This window comes from Anguilla rostrata, chromosome 16, assembly GCF_018555375.3.
Source record: "Anguilla rostrata isolate EN2019 chromosome 16, ASM1855537v3, whole genome shotgun sequence".
NCBI classification, from domain to species: Eukaryota; Metazoa; Chordata; class Actinopteri; order Anguilliformes; family Anguillidae; genus Anguilla; species Anguilla rostrata.
In genome coordinates, this window is record NC_057948.1 from 27,822,904 (window position 1) to 27,846,090 (window position 23,187).

The following is a 23,187-nucleotide window of genomic DNA, read 5'->3' on the forward strand; positions in this document are numbered from 1 at the left end:
CCGATTGTGCGGCAGGAAATGAAATCCTTTGAAATCCTTCCCTAATTCTCCCCCCATCCCTGTTTGTCTGCGGAGCGTGCCGGAGCATTTGGATCACACGAGCCGCGGCCTCGTTGCCTTACTGTCTCGCCAGCGACGGCGTGGCCACGGAAAGGCTGGGTTCTGGACCCAACGGCAGAACGGCGGCCATGTTTAGTGGAGGACACGGTCGTGTCCTAAAGGCCTCTACCAAAGGCCTCCACAGAACATGGCTGCTGTTATGTCACTATTCCCAAGTCTCAGCTGCAGTCAGCAACTGATGTCTTTTTCTTTTTTTTTTTTTTTTTTTACTTTGTAATTAGAGCTATAAATTTTATCTTGGTTGAAAAGGGGGCGAAAGAAAAGCTTACTGAGGGTAATTGTGTAGCAGCGGCAAGTGTTTTGCCTGCCAACTACAACCCCAAAGTTTGTACAGACATGTCTGGAAGTGTCGCCAGTTCAAAGAGACGAACAAGAATTGATTGCTGTGACTAATTCTGTTTTTTTTCTTTTCTGCCATCTGGTTCATTTTGCTGCAAAGGAACATTTAATAAGCATGTTACAAAGTGGGACTGCCGTCTTCTGATTGGCCCGTTCTGTCACAGATGCGCAACACACTCACTCTCTGTGTCTCTCAGTCACACACACACACACACACACACAGATCCCTTTTTTTGGTAGGCATCCACACGCTGTCTCACACGGTCTCGAAACTGAGCGATCGTTATCTGCCTATGAACTTTCACACCTCTTTAAACAAATGTACTGTACTGGCAGAACTGTACCAGACGCAGCTTTTTTTCCCAGTCCGTCTGCCCCAGAACTCTCAGCTATGAACACAATCTCTCCGAGTCTCCTCCTAACGCTAATCCCCAAGCCCGTAGCAGCGCAGTCTGAGGCTGTGTGGACACCGACCGAAGCCAGTGGGCTAGCGGTCTTCACTGAGCTAAATCGAACACAATATTGTTAGATTTTCTGCCAATCGGTTGGTCGTATTTCACTCTTTAGTTTTGTGCTTTGGCAAATGGCTTTCTGAGATTTCTTTTAAAAACGTGAAGTTGATGAATCCCAGCCTTCGATTAATTAACCTGGAAAGCGTATGTATTTTGATGCGGCCCATACTAATAAAAAGGCCTGAGTGGATTCAGTCATATTCTAAGGGTCATGGTATTAAAGAGCCTTCGTGCGCTGGAGGTACAGATAGCGGAGAGGCTGAGCAGATGCGCAGACGCCCATTAAAGCCTTTTAGAGCGCAGAAGTCTGAGCTGCAGTGCGATGCCGCTGGCCGATGAGGCGGTGGCGAGGAGGAAGGGGCCGGACGCTGTTGGAGAAGCCGCTCAGTTGAGACGTTGAGCTGGCAGCGCTTCCGCGGGGCTTCAGAGAGGTCTTCCTCATCTGGCTATAAAAACCCAGGTAATGGAGAAAAGTCTGACTGCGGCCCGCATGCCTTGCCAATAAATAAAATGGGGCTGCTGGAATTAATTTAGTGCAAAGTCAGGCGGGGTCAGCCCCCACTCGGGAGTCTGGGCAGTGATAGATTAAAAATCAGTGAGGAAAGGCCAAACCTCCCAAACCATTTTTCCCTCCATGGTCTTTGTACTCTGTTCAGGTGTTGAATCTGCGTTTAGGACTGTTTTGGCTATTTTTTTTTTTTTTTTTTTAACCCGGGACCTGCCTCTGTGGAGTGCAATATTAATTAGCCAGGTGTCTGCTGATTTAACCACAATCTGGAGGGAGAAGGCGGACTGAGAGGTGTTTTTATTCCTTAAACAAGAGACTGCATTCCATTTACAGTAATGTGTGCTTGGGAACTTTAGATCCCTTATAATAATACAGTTACCAGTTCTTTTTTTCGTTATAACTCACATCTTCTGGAGCTGATTTAGTGCAGGCAGGGCCATGAAAGAGCTCCAGTCCATACCCGAGCAGATAGGTTTTCTGTTCCTGTGAAAAGTTAAAGGATTTCTTTGCCCCTGCTCAAAGGAAGGATAATCTTGGTTTAATAGAATTAGATACATAAATACACACATGTACATTAGCCTCCAAGGGGTACTGAAACTGGAGAACAAATCCACTTTGACTGAGAGAAAAACATGGCTCTCTCTGCTGAAGGTTTCAGCACACCTTTCATTTTTCTCAGGAAATTTCCCATGCTCTGCGTGGCTCACACTGAGAAGCTCTTGAGCAGTGAAGGACTCTCCCTCTCTCTCTCCCCCTCCCAGAAACTCTTAAACACATCCTTATGTTTAAAAAAGCTCAAATAATAAATGAAACGAAATAGATGGATAACCAGATAGCAATAATCCCTGCAAGCCGTATTTAATGTAAAACACATATAAAATGTGGAAAAGCACACAGAAAGAATAACTTGCTAATAATGTTTGTATGTGTATGTGTGTTTGTGTGTGTGGCTCTGTGTGTGTGTGCGTGTGTGTGTGTGTGTGTTGTGTGTATGTGCGGTACGCCGTGTCCTCAGTAGGTGGTGAGATTCCCATGGACATGCGGTTGGGTGGCGGTCAGTTGGTGTCGGAGGAGCTGATGACCCTGGGGGAGAGCCTGTCTCAGACCAGCGACCCCTCCCTCAAGCTCTTCCAGTGCGCCGTGTGCAACCACTTCACCACCGACAACCTGGACGTGCTGGGCCTGCACATGGGGGCGGAGCGCAGCCTGCCGGAGGAGGAGTGGCGGGCGGTGGTGGGCGACTCCCACCAGTGCAAGCTGTGCCGCTACACCACGCAGCTGAAGGCCAACTTCCAGCTGCACTGCAAGACCGACAAGCACGTGCAGAAGTACCAGCTGGTGGCGCACATCAAGGAGGGGGGCAAGGGCAACGAGTGGCGCCTCAAGTGCGTCGCCATCGGCAACCCCGTCCACCTGAAGTGCAACGCCTGCGACTACTACACCAACAGCCTGGAGAAGCTGCGGCTGCACACCGTCAACTCCCGCCACGAGGCCAGCCTCAAGCTCTACAAGGTGAGCGCCCCCTGCCCCGCGCTGTCTCAGCCATTTACCGCCAACCTGCACGGCCCCCACGGCTGCCCCTGCAGAGAGGATCCCAAAGACACACTCCTCAGGCATTCTAAATACTCCACTCACTGCAGTCCAGTCCCTCCAAAACCATAACCATAACTCCACAACCAGTTACACACACACAAACGCAGGCACACATGCGCACACACATGCATGCACGCGCACACACACACACTCTCTCACACACACACTCACACGCCCACAAGTGCATGCTCTCTCTCTTTTTCTGTCTCTCTTTCCCTCTCTCTCTCTTTCTCTCTCCTACTAATTTCTGGTGAGTGTAAGCCTGCCTTGCCGGTTCTGGTGGCAGCCTAAACACCACAATCCTGAGTGACTGCTCAGCCAATTTTGCAGAAGGTAAAGGGTCTGAGGGGGGGGGGGGGGGCATTGTTACTGCGGGTAGAACACCAGTGACATGGCGCTGGGGAGGGGGAAGTGAGGCGTGTGAGAGGGGCAACAGGGGAAATGCGAGATGAGGGGGATGAAGAAGTGCGAAAAGACTGGGTTTTGCGCTAATACTCCTCGGAGCGGGGAGGCAGAATTGCTCTCGACAGCCATATTGATTTTTGTTGGACTTGGAGCTTCACCTTCTCCCCTAATCATTCCATAATGGCCAATGGATGAACACTCCCTGAACAAATGGCCATAAATCTAACAGACCTGATTCCACTTACCCACCTATCCACGTGTCTGCAGCCGGACCTGCACTCTGTTTAACCCAAACTGGCATTGCTTCATATGGGGAGTGTACACACACACACACCCCTCCCCATACAAATCCCCACTCATCCCTGCATGTGCTACACTACACATGCTCACATGCTGGGTTGGCTTTTATTTGAGCAAGGACTGACATATACATCTACACTGAATATATACATAGTATATATATATATATATATATATATATATATATATATATATATAGTAAATTACTTTAGTTCCTATTCCCAGACTTGTAGTATAATTGATCTTGGCAAAGAGTGTTGTAAATGACAGAGTGAAAAATAAGCAAGTTTTGTCTTATTTTTCATCGTATTAAAAAGCTGTGGTAGAGTAGACCAATTTAAAGCTGTATCCAAAAGGCTCGATTTTCTTTCCCATTTAGAAGAGACCTACTTAAAAAAAAAAATTTAAAAAAACCTCCTGTAATCCTCTGATATTTTCATAACACGTGTCCTGTTAGGATCCCCTGTGCTGGAAGAACATGCAGTTACACAAAGAGTCCAATTTTCACCAGTCCATTAAAGTGAAAGGAGTGAGCCTGGGGTCCCAGTCCGGCCATTAAGGACGGCCAGAGCCGTTCCGTGGGGGATTTGCCGAGAAGTCGGCGTTTACGGCCGTTTTGGGATTCGGACACGTCGGCGTAGGGAAGGGAGCCGGAGCGAGAGCAGGGCTGTAACCGTCCCCGCGGCTCAGGCCCGGACACGCAGGCCGGCGGTATTTACGAATACCGCGATGATTAAGACGCGTAACACTACCCCGGCGCTTGTGTGTGCAGCACCGGGGAGGCGTGGAGGCCTCAGAGTGCCCGCGGCGCTCGGGCCCGCATCCGCGCCAGCGGGACTGAGGTTCCCGCCCCGCCGCCGGGCTCCCGCCCCTGCCACCGCGCGGTGGCACCCGGCCCACTCGCCCGCCCTCCCGCCCCGCCCGCGGCACGATCCCGCCTCTGACGCACACTCAGCCTGTCAGCTCGTCTCTCTCTCTACCGCACGTCTGAGGAAAAATGTTCGCCCATGATGCAACAGTCTGCTTTACAGAAGGGTGTGAAAAAAAAAGTGCAGGGAGCCGGTATGCGTGGCGTACGTTTCTGCCTGGAGCCATAGGAATCAAAAGGCCAAAATGGCTGACACCTTTGGGCCCAGGGTTGTTTTCCAGCTGCAGGAGAACATGAGTAATAGCCTTTGTCCATTCTAGGCAAATAGGTGAACAACCAGCCAGTCCTGATCGTTCTGCTGCATTTATCCCCCCCTCCCCTTTAAGACAGCTCTTCATCATGAAGGGCCAAACAGCCGTTAAAGAATGCGGAGCATCTGCATAACTCCGAGCCTTTGGACTGAGAATGCCGCCGTCATAAGGAAGCAGTTATGATCAATTTGGACAGGCATGCTCTGAACAAAGATGTTCGCAACTTGACCAAATCATGACTTGATTTCATGACCCACAAATGTGATTAGTGGGTGATGAGTGCATGCCTCTGTATGCTGGTACACCATTGGTTGCCTCCTTGGTAATAAGATGTTTTTTTTTTTGTATTGTCGGACTTTGTAGCACTCCTTTAACAAAGGACAGAACTCTTACAGCTGCCTACCCTGCTGCAAGAGATGCCGATTTCATACATTCTGTGAACAGGAAAAAGAAAAATCATATTTATTTATTTTTACCCAAAAAGAAATATGATGTAAATTGCTACTTATAAAAAAAAAAAATATTTTAAAAAAAGAACCTCATGAGATGAAAATAAATCATGGAGTCAGCAGAACGGGCCGTGTAAGATGTGGGCGCTCCTTGGACACTTTACCCGAATCAGACTGGCTTGCATTAAGCAGGGCCTTTGTGTGCACGGTCCCGTATAAACCCGAGCCTGTAATTACTGGAATTAAAAAGGAGGGTTTAAACCGAGGCCTGAGCGGGATGGGATAATTTGAGAGTCTGTGGTATGCAGCCCATATTAGGGCTTTCTAAAAATACTGGCCCACGTACCGGAATGTTCCGAAAGCCCTCCGACCGCCGCGCTGGGAGTTAACCTGCTCTCCCCCCGGTGTCCCCGGTCCGGCCGCCGCGCTGGGAGTTAACCTGCTCTCCCCCCGGTGTCCCCGGTCCGGCCGTGCCGATGGGAGTTAACCTGCTCTCCCCCCGGTGTCCCTGGTCCGGCCGTGCCAATGGGAGTTAACCTGCTCTCCCCCCGGTGTCCCCGGTCCGGCCGTGCCGATGGGAGTTAACCTGCTCTCCCCCCGGTGTTCCCGGTCCGGCCGTGCCGATGGGAGTTAACCTGCTCTCCCCCCGGTGTGCCCGGTCCGGCCGTCGCACTGGGAGTTAACCTGCTCTCCCCCCGGTGTCCCCGGTCTGGCCGTCGCACTGGGAGTTAACCTGCTCTCCCCCCGGTGTCCCCGGTCCAGCCGTGCCGATGGGAGTTAACCTGCTCTCCCCCCGGTGTCCCCGGTCCGGCCGTGCCGATGGGAGACGTTAGGTCACTGCCGCGGTGCATGCTGGGTCAGATCCGGCCTCCGGTCTGCCTGACCGTCCCTCATAACCACGAAAAAACCCCCCATCCCTTCCCTCCCTACCATAACAAGAGCCCCACCCACCAGTCTTAGTGCTCACCTCAGGCCTAACACAGAGGGACAGACCAGAACATACTTAAGGTCATGTCCAAGTTCAGCTGGGTTCAAAAGGATCTTAGGTTTCTTTGCATCTTGCTCAGTCAGGGCAGTAAATAGATTTTCCTAACTGTTCAAGTCGTTCCCACAGTTCCATTGGGGATTTCGCTGGAGGTTTGTTGGCAGGTCCTTAAAATAACTTAAAGTGCAGAGCGGAGTTGCATCAGTAATATTAACATGCATGAATGCTAAGGCTAAGGTTGCTAATCGACCCAATGTATTATGAATACATTTCCAAAAAGGTGCCTTGTATCATGGGATTATTGTATATGTATTCTACTAATACATACACAATGTGAATTATGTGTAATATAAGTCTGAAGCATCAAAGCAAATCCTAAAGTAATACCACAGTGAAGTAACCTAGTTTGACTCAAATGTAAATGTTCAAATTCTAACGATTATGTGCAATTCCAGCCCATTTCACCCCCGCATTCTTTGATTGTCCTGAAAGTCTAAAAATTTAGCAGACGAGATGAAATCAGAAATGCGATCAGAACCCAGGAGAGCAGGCAGGATCAGAACCCAGGATCAGAACCCAGTTTGAACAGGCAGGATCAGAACCCAGGATCAGAACCCAGGAGAACAGGCAGGATCAGAACCCAGGATCAGAACCCAGGAGAGCAGGCAGGATCAGAACCCAGGAGAACAGGCAGGATCAGAACCCAGGATCAGAACCCAGTTAGAACAGGCGGGATGATGTGAGGTGGAAGGATGCGGGTCCAGACCGTGGTCATTGTGACCGTGGCATGGCTGGAGGGAGCCCAGGTCGGGGGTGTGGTCTCAGCTCGTGGCTGCAGGAGAGGAGGAGGGGTGCTGGGGTTAGCTGGCTACCTTCCTTGTCTCGGGGGCCAGTGCGGTCTGCAGTAATTGAGATTGATTGGATGTTATTTTTCCTCTTGCAAATGTAGTCCATTAGCTTGGCACATGCATAATCAGTTTAGAGTGCAGTTAACTGAATGTAATCATGTTCCTCGGTGTCTGCTCTCACAAAATCCACTCCAGATGCAGCTTGGCCGTGGGGAGAGGGGAAGAAAGTGCCGTCACTATCACATGGGGAATCTTTATCCAGGAACCCCCCCCCCCCCTCCCCGCCCTCGTCCCGCTCCCCACGCTCCCTGTCCTGCTCAAATGAACCCGTACAGAACTGTGCAAACTCGCACACATGCTGGCTCCCCAGCTCCCGTGAGCAGCCCGCTCTGTCACATGTTCACAAGTCTCATGTTAACTCCGTGCTGACAGGAATCCGAGCCCAGCCCATGATCCGTCACGAAAGCTAAAGGCTTCACTAACTTGGACGCGCGGCACCCTTTCTTCCCCCCTCCACTCCCTACCTCCCCCCCCCCCTCCCGCTCAACGGTCCAACTGGATCACTGGACAGCGAGGAAAGAATGTGTCTTTGCTTTTGCACAGAACAACACAATAACACAGCTGCATTTTCAATTAAGAGATTAGTTGTTGCAGGGAAAAAAAGACATTCGGGCGAAATTTAATAACAACGTTGCCTTCCAAAGCTGTTTTAAACACTGTAATGTCGTCACTGTGACCTCTAGCATTAACGATCATAATAAACGTGATTGATCCTACATCCTCCTGACCATCATCATACGAGTAATGATGATAATCTTAACAAATAAATAGTGCTTGCACTGGCTCCAGGAAGATTGTTTTTATTATCAAATAAAATGGGAGTGTAATTTAGAGTTTAAGTCATGAGGGAATGTTTAACTGCTGCCTGGATCATCGTGGCAATTCCTTTCATCTGCGGACTGAAAGAGTCATCCTCAATGAACAGAGTAGCCACCACACCCACACTGTGGACACACCCTCCCAACATCAATCAGAGTGATTGTGGGGGGGGGGGGGGTAGAGAGAAGGAGAGAGAGAGAGAGAGAGGCTCGTTTAGACAGGGATAGTCTACTAATTATCATGGTTAGCCTGAGATTGTTCAGTAATAGTACTCAGCGGGAAAAAGGTTGCTGCTGTTCCAGGAAGGGCTGAGCCCTGATTTACTGGTACTGGTGTGCTAATGAAGAGCGCAGTGCAGACTCACCGGAGCTGTCACTCACACACCCTGCACACTTCCCTCCATTGTTACAGCAGCAGCAGCTCAATATCGCTACAGTGGGCATGACCGCCAAGTGTGTAAGTAAGTGTGTGTCTGTGCGTGCGTGCGTGCGTGCGTGCGTGCATTCCTGCATGTGTGCGTGTCCGTCTGTCTGTCTGCCTGTCTGACTGTCTGTCTGTCTGTGCCATTTATTTTAGATAAAAATATGCATGTGCTGTACCCGGCATTGCAGTGATCTACATTGTGTTGACAAGTGGTGAATTACACTTAACGTTACTCTGAGCCTAACAGCCAGTCAGCTCCATTCGTTTGGTGGGGGACAGGCGCTCTGGTGAGCAAAAAATAGCTGTGAAGGACAGGCAGAGATCATCAGTGGAAGGGGAGGAGAGGGTGTGAATGTGGCTATTGGTCTGAACCATTGTCAGTGAGAGAGAGATGGGTGTGGTTTTATTTGGGCGGATTCTGAGTGTGGGGTGTCAGGGATCATGGAGTGTTCGGAAAGTTCCGAACTCCATGAGCCTGACTGTGACCTTCGCTCAGGCTCGCTGCAGTCACTGTCACAGTGCGCATATTCCATAGATCTGTGGGACCTACAGACAGAGCTCACTGACTGGCCTATAATGAAGAAAGGGTAAATGGGGGACTGTAGACATTGGTAAGCTAGGAATTGTAGTTTTTTTTGGTGTCCCCTTAGTGATTGTTCTGTTTTTTATTTTTTTTATTTAATTTTTCTTTGTGAGCTGACTGGGCAGGAGCATGTGGCCACAGCTTTTGCAGGTGTGTGAGAAAGCCACTGATCCTATTATATGCTGCTCCATCAGCAGAAAGGAAGGGGATTGGTGGCCAAGCCGGCTGCAGCCAGTGGGGGTGGTGCCCCACGGCGCAGCTGAGTTTGTGTTGGGGGTGTGCTGCTGGTAGAAGGCGGTGTCTGCGGGTGCAGCGAAGGCTCTCGCGTGCTTTCGCGTTCAGGGTGTGGCTACAAAGGCTCCTTATCAATCACCCTTATCTCACTCTCTCGCTCTCTCTTTGTCTCTCTTTCTCTCCCCTCTCTTGCCCTCTCCCTCTTCCTCCCTCCCCCATCCCTGTTCTTTATGTCTTAAAATTAATAAACAAGACAAATTCCCTTCACACACAAAGCAAACCAGCGCAGATTGCTAGTTAGTGGGTGGTCCTGTGTGCAGTCCTGCTTAAGGTTAAATATCTTTTATCCATTCAGCCCAAAAATCTAAACATTCTCCCCAGCCAACCCTACTCCCCTCACCACCGCCTCCTCCTTTTCATTCCTCCAGTCATCTCGCCAGTCACTGCACCACAAAAAGTTTGTTGTTTTGTGCATTGGTGGATAATTTCCTTCCTCACTAGTAGGCCTGTAGGTCATAAAGACTGAAGAGACAGAGACACGTTGCAATACACTGTTAGAACAGATAAACAGTAGTCCCCAGTCATTTAGAAGTCCAGACAAGAGGTTTTTTTTTCTTTTTTCTCCATGAAAGAATAATTCAAAACATAGTTATGTCTCAGAGAGCAACTTCCTGTGTAAAGGCAGACTAGAGGGTCTGTTTTACACTACAGTATCTTATTTATATTATATCTAAATATTGCTAGCCTTGTTTTGTTGATATTACATGCATATCAGCCAACGGTCATCTTTTTTCTGTTCTGCTCATCCAAGATAATGATTTATTTCCTGCCATTGCCTTTTAAATGGGTCAAGTGTTAGCTATGGCATCCCTTGTCTCCTCCTTACCACCTACCTTGGTGAGGCACCCACAGGTCACCGTGGAGACTTGTTTAGGGTGTTTGGCGAGCAGGTAAATGCCCCTTTGATAATGCCGAGGCACATTCCTCTGAACCTCAGCGGCTGTGAGCTGAGGGGATGGAGGGAGAGACAGGGAGGCTTACACGCTTACCCGCGTCGCTACGACGGTGGCTTAGCGACCAGATTAGCAGCCCCGGCGTGGTCAGAGCGGCGAAACAGCGCCGCGTTCCCCTCTCCAGGAGAGGGGCGCAGAATGCAGGCAGGAGGGGAGCACCCGGGGACCCCTCTCTGTTTGCATTGGGGTTGTTGAGGAGTGCCCTGGGATAGATAAATTCAGACAAGCAAATGGGGTGTAGACATTTATCTTAATGCTTAGGATGTTTCTTCCTGTTACCCCATCATGCGCCGCTTGTGAGAATTAGGTCTGTGTTCAGTTAGTTATGAGTGTTGTGATTCTGGCCTTTGAGATGGGAAGGTACGTTTCCTGTCACACACGCAACTGTGGATGTTGGCTTGTTCTCTTTCCTGCTGTACGGTCTCTTCACATTAGAGTCCGGAGACTAATTCCCCCCTCAGTTTGACTTCAGTCAAGGCAGGAGAAGTTAGATGATTGGCTCGTTGGCAGTTTGGATTTTGACAGCCTTCATTGAGCGTGAGGATTTTTTTCATTAAACACGGGAGGCTCTATTAAACATTGCTGCAGCTGTCCTGGGGCACACACCCAGCTCTTGTCCTGGGGAGATTTGACCTCCTGGCAGGGGGATTCTCCGGGCCTGGCCTTCTCTGTCCAGGGCTGGAGGAGTTAGGCCCACTGCACCCCCAGACCAATAGAAAGATGTTGAACAGTCTTATTTTTCACCTAATTGCCGTCTTCTGCAGTCCAGGAGCAAGTTCTGGGAGCCGTAAATCTGCCGGTGTTTTGGGGTTTTGAGGGGGGGGGGGGGGGTCACAATGTTTTTCCCAGATGTAGGCTGAAGATTTCATCCTTTTGTAATTAAGCAGTGCAACTCAGGGTGTCATCTGGTTTTTATTGGGGGCCTCTGGAAAAAATCATTTTGCACCTTGTTTTCTCATCACGGCCTTTATTCTCGTATAAATAAAAGTGCAAAAATGGAGAGAAGGGGGAGTGGGAGTAACATAAAAAAGGACAGAGGGGGAAAAAGTTGCGCGAGTGCCTGTGGAAATGTCTGGGTATTGATTTAGGAGGTGAGGGGGGGTCACTGTACTCGCAGGTAATCAAAGAAAGCTGCTCAGAAAGCAGAAGGGAAATAAAGGCATTCAGTTGGAATCCACAGATTTTTCCCAAATGTTATCTCCCCCCCCCCCCCCCCCCTTTGCCGTTCCCCTACCACTTCCATGTGTTCTGCTTTAAGCTCATTAAGCTGCCGAGAGATGGGGCGAAGGGACGAGTGATTTTTCCGAGGGGCACAATCACTACTGTCTTTGGCCTTCACTCCACCCTCCCCTCCCCTCCCCAGACCCCTCCCTTCCCCTGCTGTGTATCCCATCCGTCACCGGCCAGCCAGTCGTAGCTCAGCGGCTCACTGCCTGCCTAGGGTCCGCACGCGCTCAGCAGGCAGGCCCCAGAGCCTCTCCACGTACACCGGGAGCCAGGTCCCTCACGATTGGCAACATCCATCTTATCTCTGTTCTGCTTCAGCGCCACTGTTTTCTGAAGTCTGAAAAAAAAAAAAATTCTAATTGAATAATTTATTATTTAGCTGTCTGAGTGGGCAGCCATGCTTGGTAATACAATGCAATATAAGCTCTTTGTTGCTCAGAAACTGATACATGGAATGCAGGACAATGTGTGAAGGTAGTTTTTTTCTTTATTCTTCTTCCTTTTGAAACCCACCTCTTTCTCTCCCTTGTGTGATAAACTGAGGGGTCCCTCTTTTTTGGGTATATATTTTTTCCCCCTGTTCATTGCTATTTAGCCATTTAGCACATGTGTGTTTTATAAAACACTTTTCACAGGGGTAACCCTCTGTGAGACTGTAGGCATAGAGAGGAGACTTCTTTTGAAGTGACAGTGCGTACAGTCTGGGTTTTAGATGTATTCCTTTCTGCGGAAATAATTATTCACACGGTCCTCTCCCATCTCCTACACTGGACCTAAAAGTAAGATGAGAACGATGAAACGTGGGTGGAAAGGCTATTTGCGTCGATGCAGAGGAATTCTTAATGTGCACGTGCATGCTTGGAATAGAATTGCTCAAGTAATTTAAACCCTAAAGAATGGGCCCATGCTACTGTATAAATACATTCTCCAGGAGCCGTTATTATTTATTTTTTTTGCCATGAGAGTAGATTGCATATCCAGTATGCAAATGGTTATTTAAATTATAATTATATTAAATTAACCACCTAGAGGAAAGAATGCACATCTTATTAATGAGTATACGAACAAGGCAATATTAAATATTTGTTGATGTTGCAGGGGGAGCAACTGTAAATTAATTCTGCAGCAGCTAGTCCCAATGGGTTTGGACCTCCAGTTCCCCCAGAACTGAGCTTTTGTTCTTTTGTAATCCTGATAGGGCTCTGGTATGTCAGGCGGTGTTCTCTAATATCACATCACATAAATTACGGCGAAAGCTTCGAACGCGTCACCCTGTGAAAAAATGCCCTGTATATCGCCAGATAGTATGCAAAACACTTCATCCACCATTCTCAATATTAGCACGATTTTTGCCTTTTGTGAATACGAAATTATTCCTTTTATTTATTTTATGTAAGACTGGCATTTTCATTTCAGTTTTATTTTATTTTTTTCTGTAGAAAATGTGGCTTTGAACTTGAATTGTGACACGACATGTCAAAATGACTTTGGTTTCTGATATAGGAAGGCACTGTGACATTATGTGTTCAATTGTGGCAAATAACTGTACAGGAAATCATCCTCTTCCCTCAGTGGTTACTTGAATCTACAATATGCACTTAAGTTTCCCTCCATAAAGTAGATTTTTACCATCTTCATCCTTTTCATTGTTTTCTTTTGTCCAAAATGGTGCTTATCTATTTTATTCCTTTTTGAACCAATTCCCTTCATTCACCATCTGATCTCCAGGTGATGCTTTTGTGGAGAATTAATAAAAGTATGCCAAGGCTGTCGTTGGCATCAGATGTATTATGCCTCTTTAATAAACCGAAGTCAGTGCTAGACCTTAATCGTGGAGGCCACCAGTTACACTACCTCACCACATGACACACACACACACACACACACACACCCAAGCAAAACTGTAAGCATCTTACAGGTCCTGTCACAATATACTGTTCCTCAATCCGCCCCCTCCTTTGTGTTCTGAAATCGATATGTCCAGAATTGTTTTGCATGACTGCGTTGATGGCAAGGAAAATGTAGATTTGAAAATTTAGACAGGACCAAAAAAAAAAAATGCATTCAACTGGTACAGTGGTACAATTTCTAAAGTTTTCTTTTGAAATTTTAATTTTAAGTTGTTTTTACTCTGTAATTTAATCATAATTTAAAGTAAAATTATTCAAGGATCTATGTCACCCGTCATCCGTCCTCCACTCCCTGCTTTTAGCAAGCTTGCTATCCTGCAGTTTTATTATTTGTCTAAATAGTAACTCTTAACTTCATATTCTTTCTATTCTGTTTACATTCTTTTCGAAACACAAGCACAGAATGTACTTTGGTAGCACAGGGACAGTGGTAAACATTTTTATAACTTTTCCGGTATGCAGTACATTTGTTGGTAAAAGTTGGACGATCTTCAACTTTGAAATGTTGTTTTTAGTTTTTTGAATGACATTATTTTAAGCAAGTGTGCTCTCGGTAGGGAGAGCTGTAGCCTCCACCCGCTCACTATCCACGGTATTCAACTTAACTTTTAAATCATTAAACCTGATGAAGTCATCTCCACAAAGCCAGGATTTTATATACAAAAATCAAATGGCATCTGCCATTTCTGATCAGCGGCTACAGCCGTCAGCCCTGGGTTACACAGGCAGAACAGGAAAAGCCATTAACTGCCAATCACTGCATCGATCGGCACCCCCGGCCCCCACCACCACTTTCCCTGAGATACTGCAGCCAGCGCCCAGCCAGAATTCTGGGACAGTTCATTCAGGAGGATTCTGCAAAAGTATTCTACCACTGGAATAATCAATGGCTTTTAGAGAGAGGAGGATTCTCTCTCCCTCCTGCTCTGGTGTCTGTCCTCCCCTGTTTGTTCTACCTGTTACCTTTTACTTGTCAAAGGATCAATCTACAGTAAACAAAGATCAGTCTGGGCATTACTGAAGTTGGTGGACTGTTGTCTCTAATACAATATTTTTCTTATTTCTATATTTTTTTAAATGTAATAAGATTTGATATAATAAAAAAAGGAAAGCCCATCTCTTCAGTAGTTTTACCGAATACATCTGCTTCAGTGTATAGTTTCAGTACCAGTGTTTAGAATCAGATATCTGATTAAAAAAAAGGAAAACTAATGGTGTCGATGAGAGACAAAGGAAAAAGAGAGGATTGATTTTTTTCCCCCATTTTCAATGTAGTCGTTAGGACTAAGGGTCATTAGAAGAATATTTACCTACTTCCAAGCCTAATAGAGATGCTGTATATCAGAAAGTGATGGGGAGCAGAGGTCAGGGCTGGAGGGAGCAATTAAAGCATATAGATTGGGGAGCGAATGGGGGTTGTTCCCATTGTATGGGCTGCAGGCAAGAACAAATAGGTAAGCAAAAGGCAATACATATTGAGCAGAGTCTTATTAATTTATTGAGCTCTGCTGCAGATGAGTTAGTGCTTCACCTGTCTGATACTTAAAAGCGCATGCACATACTCAGTTTTCTGTTTTTCTCGGTGTTTCTCGCTCAAAAGTCAGTTTAGGTTTTCCCATTCGCACCCTCAAGGCTTTTTAAAGAAAATATATTTCTGTGTCCGAAATCCTGTTTTTGTCTCTTGCATGAAGTGGGAATATTGTAATAGTAAGTGTATTTGTAATGCATGTAGCCAGAAAAATCGGTGTAGTTCACATGGTTCCTGTGCCTTTTCAAACTGGGCTTGGTCTCCTTCATGGGGCTTAATCTAAGAGCTGGCCAGCTCTGCTGGAAGAACTAGGAACCCCACCCCTCCGCCAGGCCCTCCCACCTTTACCCTGTGTTCCCATGTTGTACTTATCAATCAGATGCATCTTCCGTCACATGCAGTCACTGGGAGAGTACGCTGCTCGTGCTTATGTGGGCAGCAGTGTGGCATAATAGTTTGGGGTTGTAAACTGTGGGTTGTGGGTTTGACTCCCTCGGTTGGGCACAGCCATTGTACCCTGTAAGCAAGCTACTTAGCCAGAATTGCTTCAGTAAACATACAGCTGTGTAAATTGATTGTATGTTAGGAATGTAAGCTGTGTAAGTCACTCTGGATAAACAAGTTACATGGCTAAAATGTAAAAAATGCATAAAAAACATACACAAAGATGCCAACCGTTTCAAAACCTAAAACCTAGTCCGTTCTCTGTTAATTGCTGCATGGGATCATGCAAGATGTTTTGGAACAATTACTTCAAACAGTGAATTGGAAGTTATGCCTGACAGTGTTTGTAGAGACCCCCATAAAAAGACAAAACTATTTATTTTTGTTGGTGGGGAAAAAGCCCCTTAGCAATTACGATTATGGAAGGTCCACCTGGTTGAGGTACTGTTGTGCTCAGTGCTTGTGTAGTTCTTCGTAGTTCACTGTAAAATAAAAGAACGGTCGCGCAGTTTCACTTCGGAGCGTTTATTTAAGCCGCCGCGTGCAGATAGTTCAGATGGTGAAGGAAAATAAACGGGCCCACTCTCTGCCTTAGTCTCTTTAATATTCAGCTGCCCGGCCAGTCCAGCCCGGCCCGGCCCGGCCCACTGGCCGCACAATGAGCCCGGACAGACCGGGATGATGGATGCGGGCCCGAGCCTCTGGCCTCATTGACACATCAGCGAGGGGGAGGAGAGCGTGGGGAGAGCCCGGAGACAAACCAGCCTCCCTTTCATTTCATCCCCCGGCCATAAATATTTGTGTGGCTAATTCATAAACACTGGGGCTTAAGACAAGATCAAAGTTACACTGGCGGTTACATGAAGACAGTGCTGCGACTGCGTGGCCTTCTGCGCCGTGCGTGGACCTATTAAAGCCGGGGCAGTATATCACCGCCGATATATTTGGCACAAGCGCATTGAGTGTTTAGTGGCTGGCTCTTCCCCGCTTAGAGGTCGCCGTTGCCTCTGCTCAGACCGAGCGGGGTCTCACTCTGACAGACACTTAGGAGCAAACGCTCAGGTCTAAGCGTGGAGAGCGGAAATCTGTTTTAATTCAGTGGATGTTTTTTTTTGGAAGCCGTGCGCAGCGTCTCTTCGCCGGCGGTGTAATTATGCGCGTCGCAGAAATATCCCGACAGAGCCACCCGAGCCGCCATTTCCTGGAGGGGAGAGCGGCAGACAGCTGCAGGGCCGAAATCGCTCGCTCCGCCGACACAAAGGCCAGGGCCCCGCCATCCGAGGAGGGGAGGAGGGGGGGCAGGGGGGGCGGCCCTGGGGTCACTGCCACCGTGGGACCGCTTTATATGGACGTGTTCGCATGGGAGGGGAGCCTGTACCCAGAATCCCCTACCCAGGGAGCGGGGATAATGCTCCGCGCCTAGTTGCAGTGGTGTGCCCCCCTGCCCCCCCTGCCCCCCTCCCATTTTAAGAGCCGTGAGGGGGGGGGGTTTACAGCCAACCAAACTTGTCCCTCCACTGCTCTCTCAGGTTAACGGCAGCAGTGGCGGGCAGATGCCAGCAGAGTCTACTAGCCGGCTGCTTGTTGACCTCCGTGGGAGGGGCCGCGGTGTGTCCAACTGGAGTGAAAGAGAGGCATTCTCTGAGGAGATTCCCTCTTTTGTCCCTAAAATAGCTGAATAAACAAGAGATCCATCACCGGGACAGGGTGTGCTGAGGGTGCCGGGCGTGGAGCCTGGCTGCTCACCGCCCAGCCGACAGACTTTTGTTTTGTGAAGGTGTGACGACACGCGGGGGGGGTGGGGTGGGGGGGGTGAAGTTAACCAGCGCCACAAAGCAGCCATGAGTGATGACAGAACAAAATGTACCTGCATAAGCTGATTTAGCACGTCCTGTGTGTAAAAGTAATTATACACTTTGCTCAAAATATGCATTATGTGTCGTAACGCTATTAAAAGCTTGTGTTTCACGTTTAGTGATGGCTCCTATTGAGTTCAGTGCAACAGTCAGCACACAGCTCAACATTTGAACTGTAATGTCAGTTCCATTGTAAAGCTGACAGCCACCAACCAGAAGAAAGAATGTAAAACAGCAACTTTGTGCAGTTCCAGGTCAGGTTTTTATCTCTTTCCTTCTCTATAGGGCTGTTGAATATGGGAGTTTTGATGTAATTGACGTCTAGCAGTATTTAAATACCTAAGCCTTGTCATTTCTCTCAGTTAACGACCTGCTTTCCTGTTTTGAAAAAATGCAACTTTTCTACAGCTGCAGCGAACTTGGATGAATCATACAAGGTAGTTCATATACACTTGTCTGCAGTACTCTGCTTCAAATGTTTTTCTGTCTTGCATCAGATCACCTGAAAGTACATATACATTGTAGCTAACCTTATAGCCACCACTCTTATACATTATTTGAACAATAAGTGTGCCAAAATTTAGGACATATGGACCAATGATATGTTGAGTATAATGATGGATATTATTGTATTTTACCATCCATAAATGCTTAGTAAGTATGGCCCTTAGACCATTTCACTCCTTCCTTTTGCTTGATCCATTACCAGCAAGTGCATCGGTTTACATGAAACCTCTGTTTTTGCTTTTAATAACAGCTGTTTAATGCATTGCTTATGTAGGGCTCACTATCTGTCACTTTTCATTGGTGTTGATGGCCACAGATAATGGCGTCAGTTAAACCGGTTATTTTGGGGGAAGTTTCAAAGTATTACCGGCAACACAGTGTTCCAGATACATTTGAGAATTTAGTCTCCGTTCATCGTATAGTAGTTGAATGGACTGTGTCTCTGGTGTCATTATAGCGAGGTTTCTGTGTGCCTGTACTTCTACAGTCTTGTAGCCTGTGAATGTATAACAGGAACTCCAGCCTCAGAGTTGTTATTGTGAACACAAGGTGTACGAACATGTCACATAAGTACAGGAACATCAGGAAGCTGATGGAAAAATGGAGCAGACAAAGTTTTAGCCTCATAAGTGCAAATAATTATTACTGATTGTTTTGGGGTAGCTGTCCAGCTGAGGGCCAGGGACTTTATTAATCCTTTATTTGATTGTGCGCATGTGTTGATTAATCCATTTTGGAGAGATCTGCAGGATTTACTACCCCATTATTCCCTTGTAAGAACAGATAAGACTTTAAAATATCATGTTCCATTCATCACTTATTTTTAGTTCCCCTGCTGATGAGGGTGAAATAAAAACTGAGGTGCGATTGGGCCGGCGAGGGGGGCGAGGGGGGGGGGGGGCAGCAGGAGAGCAGTTTGTTTTAACAAGAACAGGAGGAGACTTCGGGAGTTACGCTGTGTGGGTTTGCCATTAACTTACTTGTAGGAAGAGCGAGTGAGACAGAGGGAGACAGAGAGAGAGAGAGAGAGAGAGAGACAGAGAGATAGAAGGTGAAATGAAGAGAGTTTGAGTGAGGGAAGAAGAAAAGCAAGGGAGTCTGCTCAGGAGTGACGAGGGGAGGAACAGGAAGCGGGAGCAGGGAAGGGGATGGCGCTGTGCACCTGGGAAAGCCTGCCTGTGCCTGTGGGAGGAAGCTGAGCGTGCGGGGAGGGGAGGGGGGGCGGCGTCGGTGAGCGGCTGGCTGCAGCACGCTCTCGGGCAGTCCCCCTGTTCTAGGTAAGTTCTACTTTTCTGCAGGGAGAGCGTAATTAAACAATCGCAGCGTTCCTGCGTGCTCCTCCCAACTCGGATCCACTCTATAAATTTTCTATCCGCTGACTGTTTAATGTGAGTTATGTCATGTGGTAACTCCTTTGATTCCAACATACCTCCGTTTGTAAATACAAGAAGCACTCAAAGGGCTGTGGTTTCTTTACAAGCATGGCGCCCCCGGCTCTTTGGAGGAGAATGCTGGAGAGGGAGAGAGAGAGAGAGAGCAGGAAAGGTGGTTTAAAAAAAACTACATGCGCTTTAACTCCTGCCTCTGCCAAACCTCTCTCTCCCCTCTGTCTGTACTCGCAGTGTAAGCAAAGTGGTTTACAAAAATCTGAAACAGAGCAAAAATGTGATTTTTGTGTATTTCAAAGTATCATTTTGTTCTTTTCAGAATAAATGTGTGATATCATGGCCAAGTCACATGTATGCTTCCAAGGCAATATGGGGTAAAGTGAATATGACTGCAGAAAGTAACAGTGTCTGGTGTGCACTGTGCTCTGAGTGTGTGGGCAGTGATGCCCTGCGTTTCTGTGGTGCCCTGTGCACCCTGTGCCCTCCACTGCTCTAAGGAGCTGCTCATCTGTGCCAGTGCTCTTTGTGAAGAGCAGGAATTCGTTAATTTGCTCATTCATTTATTATATGAATGTAATGTAAATGCAGACAGCAAGGCCAGCATTGAATCAAAAGACAGGAGCACTCTTCCAAAACGTTGGTAAATTAAAATAGCAGGTTTTCCTACTTAAAAAATGCTAAATGTGATCTTATAACCTGCTTGTGTAATTTACGTTAAAAAAAAAAGAGGCGGAAGGCTTTCTTGTGCTGGAGGTTGCTCTGTCCTCTATTAGCTGCCCCCAACTGGCCATCTAGGACAATGACTGGTGATGACATTGAGGCTAATGGCTGCGGAGGTTATTTTCGGATGCCGAGGTCTTTCAGAGGCCCGTAAAGCGGATGGCGTGACTAAAGCAGTAGCCCATCTCCAATTAGCCCGGCCTGGGTTTGATTTTTGTGATGACGATCATATCTCAGCTGTAATTATGCTGCGGTTGGAATGATGAGGGTTTAGGTTATTGATCTGCCATTGATCGCCCTGATCAATGAGCACTTTGTTTCCTTTTTTATGGAAAGTGAAGTTTTTTTTTTTTTTGTTTTTTTTATCGGTAATGAGAAGGCACAGCGGAATGACCTCATAAAAGTGCTGTGCTGGGTGGACCCAGGGGCATAGCTGAGGCCGGGCCGCGAGCAGAAGGTTTGGGGTTTCTGAGGGTTGTTGGCGCCCTGGGACCGGCTCTGCTTTTCAGCGCAAGTGCACGCGCTCCCTTTGGACCGCGGTTAGAGGCCAGGTCTTAAAAAAGGGAATTTCAAATTCATGACTTGCTCAGGGGCAAGACAAGCCGCGCTGCAGGGCAGATATTTGCAGTTTTTTAAAAGCAGATCTTCCACTCCGTGAAGATGCAGCGGCTGGCTCTGTTAACATGGGGGGAACCGCAGAAGCAGCCGGGGGAAAATGAGAAGCCCGTTCTTGGCTTAAAGGTTTTCAAAGATGGCTGACACTAAAGGGCTGAGGTAAACCAGCCTGTTTGGGTCACCCCTGCCCTGTGCCCTCTGGTTTATTCACATTTAGTATGCTGTAAATGTACGCAGAAAAGGGAGAGAAGTAATCAAACTCAAAAATACCCGGGAATCACACCAGAACTGTTCGTTTGAGCTCCTCTAATAAACTTCTATGGAAACCTTGCAGCAAAGTGTAAATTACCTTTTGTTGCTTTCAAACTCAGCAGTAGACAGGGAGGGACATTTTAAATGTTATTTTTAGTTTTTATTTTATTATATTTTTATGGAACAGGAAAGCTATGAAAAATGCACGAAAAACATGTTTTCTGAAGAGAAGAGTGCTTTTCTGGGTTCCGCGTGTTTTTGTGCGGACCGGGGAGAACAGGTTTAGGGATTCAGTAAAGAGGTGGTTGAGTCCAGTCCCACCAACTAGGTTTGTAATATATATGCATATCATGTATGCAAATTAGTCAACGGCTGTGTATACTGCAACACAAATTGCAGTGCGCCCCCCACCCCTTTTGAATTTTCATTTGCATTTTAAGAAGGCCCCCACCCCAAGCGCCCCTTTGCAGGCACAGTGGTGATATTTAAATCTCCTTTAAAGAATATGTTAAATATTTACATTTGCGCAGAACCATGATCAGTGTGTGTAATTAGTTGGCTAGTGTGGCATGGTTGTGTTGGGCACAAGGGGGCTGCCAGTTCAGAGCATTCCCCAGACTGCCCGTGTTAAATAATCAACTTCAGCTCAGTTACTGCATACTGAATTTTATATAAGAAAAAAAACTTTAACAGCCTTGTTGCCTAGCCTGAAGTAGCAACCAGTTATGTTATAATTAAATATTTATGCACCCAAACTGGGAACAGCGGAGCTATAAGCCAGACAATACAAGCCTGACGAGGCTGTAGTCAGAGCCCTCCGTGTCGTATTTGCATCTTTCTCAGGGGTTTGGCGACAGCTTTGCAGCTACAGGACTGGACACAAAGGTTGCTGGTCTACATGGAAGGCACAGCCCTCCAATCATTTATGTACTGTACATCTTAGATTTAGATTCACACCCAGTAGTTCAGTGTCCATTAGTCACTCTGGGATCCCGGGAATGGTTGAGAATTATAAAGGCAAATGAAGGCAACTTTGCATTTGTGTCACTGATGCGGTGCATTCATTGGAGGAGTATCCAAATCGCACAACGATGTGTGCTGAAAGTGCTTTGGAGGAGGACACATTTGAGTCATGGAGGTTCTGCTGACACTTTCAGCATTCCCCCTGCAAGTATGTAATCATTCATTTTCCGTTGCATTATAGTACACCAATAGTAAACCAAAAAAAAAAAAGTTTGTAGCGTAGCGTCCTACTTGGACATAAGGGAGTGTTGTCAGAGACTAATAGCGTTTTGGTAATGCTCATGTGCTGAATTTAATTTTCAATGGCCATATTAATCATTGTAAAAACGCCGTTCCCCCATTTCAACCCATCGCCCCCCCCCGCCCATCTGCCCCCACACCCGCACTTCTCTGACGGGGTGTCTAGCCCATACTGCCTACCCACAAGACCGTTCTGCCGTTGTCTGGCTGGCCGGAGACAAATGGGAGTGCTGAGAGATGTCTAAGCTCAGTCACTTTGGTGAGGTGATCTGTTGCACCAACACTGGCACTTTTGGTGAAATATCCACATCATTGCCATCATTGCTGAAATTGTATGGCCACAATAAACCATGTATCTTAAGAAGCCATTCTAAAGCCACCCATAATAGATTGTTTTACATTTTTACATAGTAAAACTTTGTAAAGCAGGATATATAATGAAGCAAATCTGGTGAAGTACCTTACTCAAGGGTACAATTGCAGTGTTCTACCTCAGAATCCATCCTGTTACATTAGGGTTGCAAGCCCAGTTCCTTAACCAGCGTACCGCACCGCCAAAAATGTCTTGCCTCTTAAAAATGGCAAACATTGTCGAGAGACTGCCCTAGAGTATTCTGGGAAGGAAGGTCATGGTGGGTCCGGTTTTGCCCTCCTCTAAGTCCAGACTCTGCATGCAGATGGAATGCAGGCAGCCCAGATGTCCCAGACCGAGCAAACAGCTGGGTAGCATGGCCCTTTCGCCCCTGCAGCTATCGCCTCCTACTGGCAGAGATATTGCACTGCTTTATTGGCGGTTTGCTGTGTTCTGTGGCTGACATTCATAAAAGCACCAGGAGGCTAAACTGTTAATTAGGCGCCCAGAGAGGACAGCAACGTCAGGCGATGAATATTTTTTTCCGGACTCGACATCATTTCCTGCCCATTTCAAAGTCATTGGCTGTGCATGGCAAGAGCAGCAGCTCAGCTCATTAAAGGGAAATGTGTTTATCTGGCTCCCATTAAAAGTGCACATAATGTGTTTGTGCCTGTGTTTATCCAAATATTGTTATCGCCGTGCGGGGCATTGATCTCAAAGTTGCCTATTTGTTGCCAGAGTGACTTGGTCCA

At 47.3% G+C, this 23,187-nt stretch overlaps 1 protein-coding gene across 5 annotated transcripts in view; it reads left to right on the forward strand.

Annotated features, from left to right (window-relative positions):
* zfhx3b (zinc finger homeobox 3b) overlaps positions 1–23,187 on the forward strand; it is a 394,727-nt gene that overhangs the window by 297,008 nt on the left and 74,532 nt on the right. For 4 of the 5 annotated variants that reach the window (XM_064312990.1, XM_064312991.1, XM_064312992.1 and 1 more), the window contains one exon: positions 2,495–2,991. In XM_064312990.1, the coding sequence (XP_064169060.1) occupies positions 2,495–2,991 (497 nt within the window). The remainder of the gene's footprint in view (positions 1–2,494; positions 2,992–23,187) is intronic. The other variant, XM_064312994.1, reaches the window with a different exon arrangement.